General features: G+C 40.7%; 1 protein-coding gene across 1 annotated transcript in view; it reads right to left on the minus strand.

The window, feature by feature from the left end:
• Window positions 1-223: 223 nt before the first annotated feature.
• Window positions 224-1,107, minus strand: part of LOC108767237 (ABC transporter C family member 12-like) — a 1,350-nt gene continuing 466 nt past the window's right edge. Inside the window, exons 2-3 of the mRNA XM_018516983.1 lie at window positions 767-897; window positions 224-437 (exon numbers count right to left, since the gene is read on the minus strand). Of these exons, the coding sequence (XP_018372485.1) occupies window positions 224-437; window positions 767-897 (345 nt within the window). The remainder of the gene's footprint in view (window positions 438-766; window positions 898-1,107) is intronic.

Here is a 1,107-nt window from a genome sequence, read left to right on the forward strand (position 1 = left end):
CCAAGCCCATCTCCTTCAACTAGACCTCCTCAAGAGCTCGCCATAGTGGTTCGTCCATATACGAGTCGAACAAATCGAGATTCTGTCTCAGGTTGTCGGAGAACAGAAACGGTTCCCGCGAGATGATGTTGATTTTAGTACGCAAATCGTGCAAGCCAATCTGGCGAGTATTGACTTTGTTGATCTTAATCAGACCATCCACATCGACCAGGTGGAAGAGCGCTTAAATCAGAGATGACTTGCCGGCGCCGGTTCTGCCAACAATGCCGATTTTTTTTCGTAGAAAGATAACAAAACTGAGATTTTTAAGCACTGGAGGTTCCAATGGCGCATAACGCAGGAACGTGTTTTTGAATTCAATCTGGCCTTTTTGCGGCCATTCAGATTTAGATTTCTTATCAGGAACACTCTTGAGAGGGGGTTCGCTGTCTATTTTGCTGGAAGGTATCGAAATAGGGAATGCGGTTGTAATTTAAAAAGACTGGAATGAAAGACTCCATATTTCTAGTTATTTATGAAACTTACATATAAATTTGAGTGCCTATATAGATAAAAAAAAAGTACGGAAACATCAATATTAAAAAAATCAAAAATTAAAGAATGTAAAAGACATAAATCAAAGATCAAGCATTTACAAATTCATCGCTCTAAAAACTAAGCTTTCATGTGTGCACAGAATTTGAAGGTGTCAAAACATTAAGAATCTATAATATAATACAATATCAAGATATTCAAAGAAGAGGCGAGTACCTGTACTCAAGGATACGCTCCACTGAGGTCATATGATTCTCCATCTCGACGTTTTGGCGCATGCCCCACTGAAACCACCGAATGAGATTGATACTCTGCGTGATCGCCCACGTATGCGCCGTTCATCAAACCGCGACTGTAGTTGTCCTGCATGAGGAAGCTTAGTGTAAGACCATAATAATATACAGCACGCAGAAATTATTCAGCCATAAAGGCGCGCGAAGATGTAATAAAGATGCACCATGCGGAAGAATGGATATCCTGGTAATCATCAAACTCCTTTCTGAGGATCGCAACCGCTCCAAAAGTGCGGATCGTCGGTAGTCCTTAAAGAATCGTACTTAGATGAGTGAAAAT

The sequence above is a fragment of the Trachymyrmex cornetzi genome, unplaced genomic scaffold (assembly GCF_001594075.2).
Source record: "Trachymyrmex cornetzi isolate Tcor2-1 unplaced genomic scaffold, Tcor1.1 scaffold1208, whole genome shotgun sequence".
In the NCBI taxonomy this organism is placed as follows: domain Eukaryota; kingdom Metazoa; phylum Arthropoda; class Insecta; order Hymenoptera; family Formicidae; genus Trachymyrmex; species Trachymyrmex cornetzi.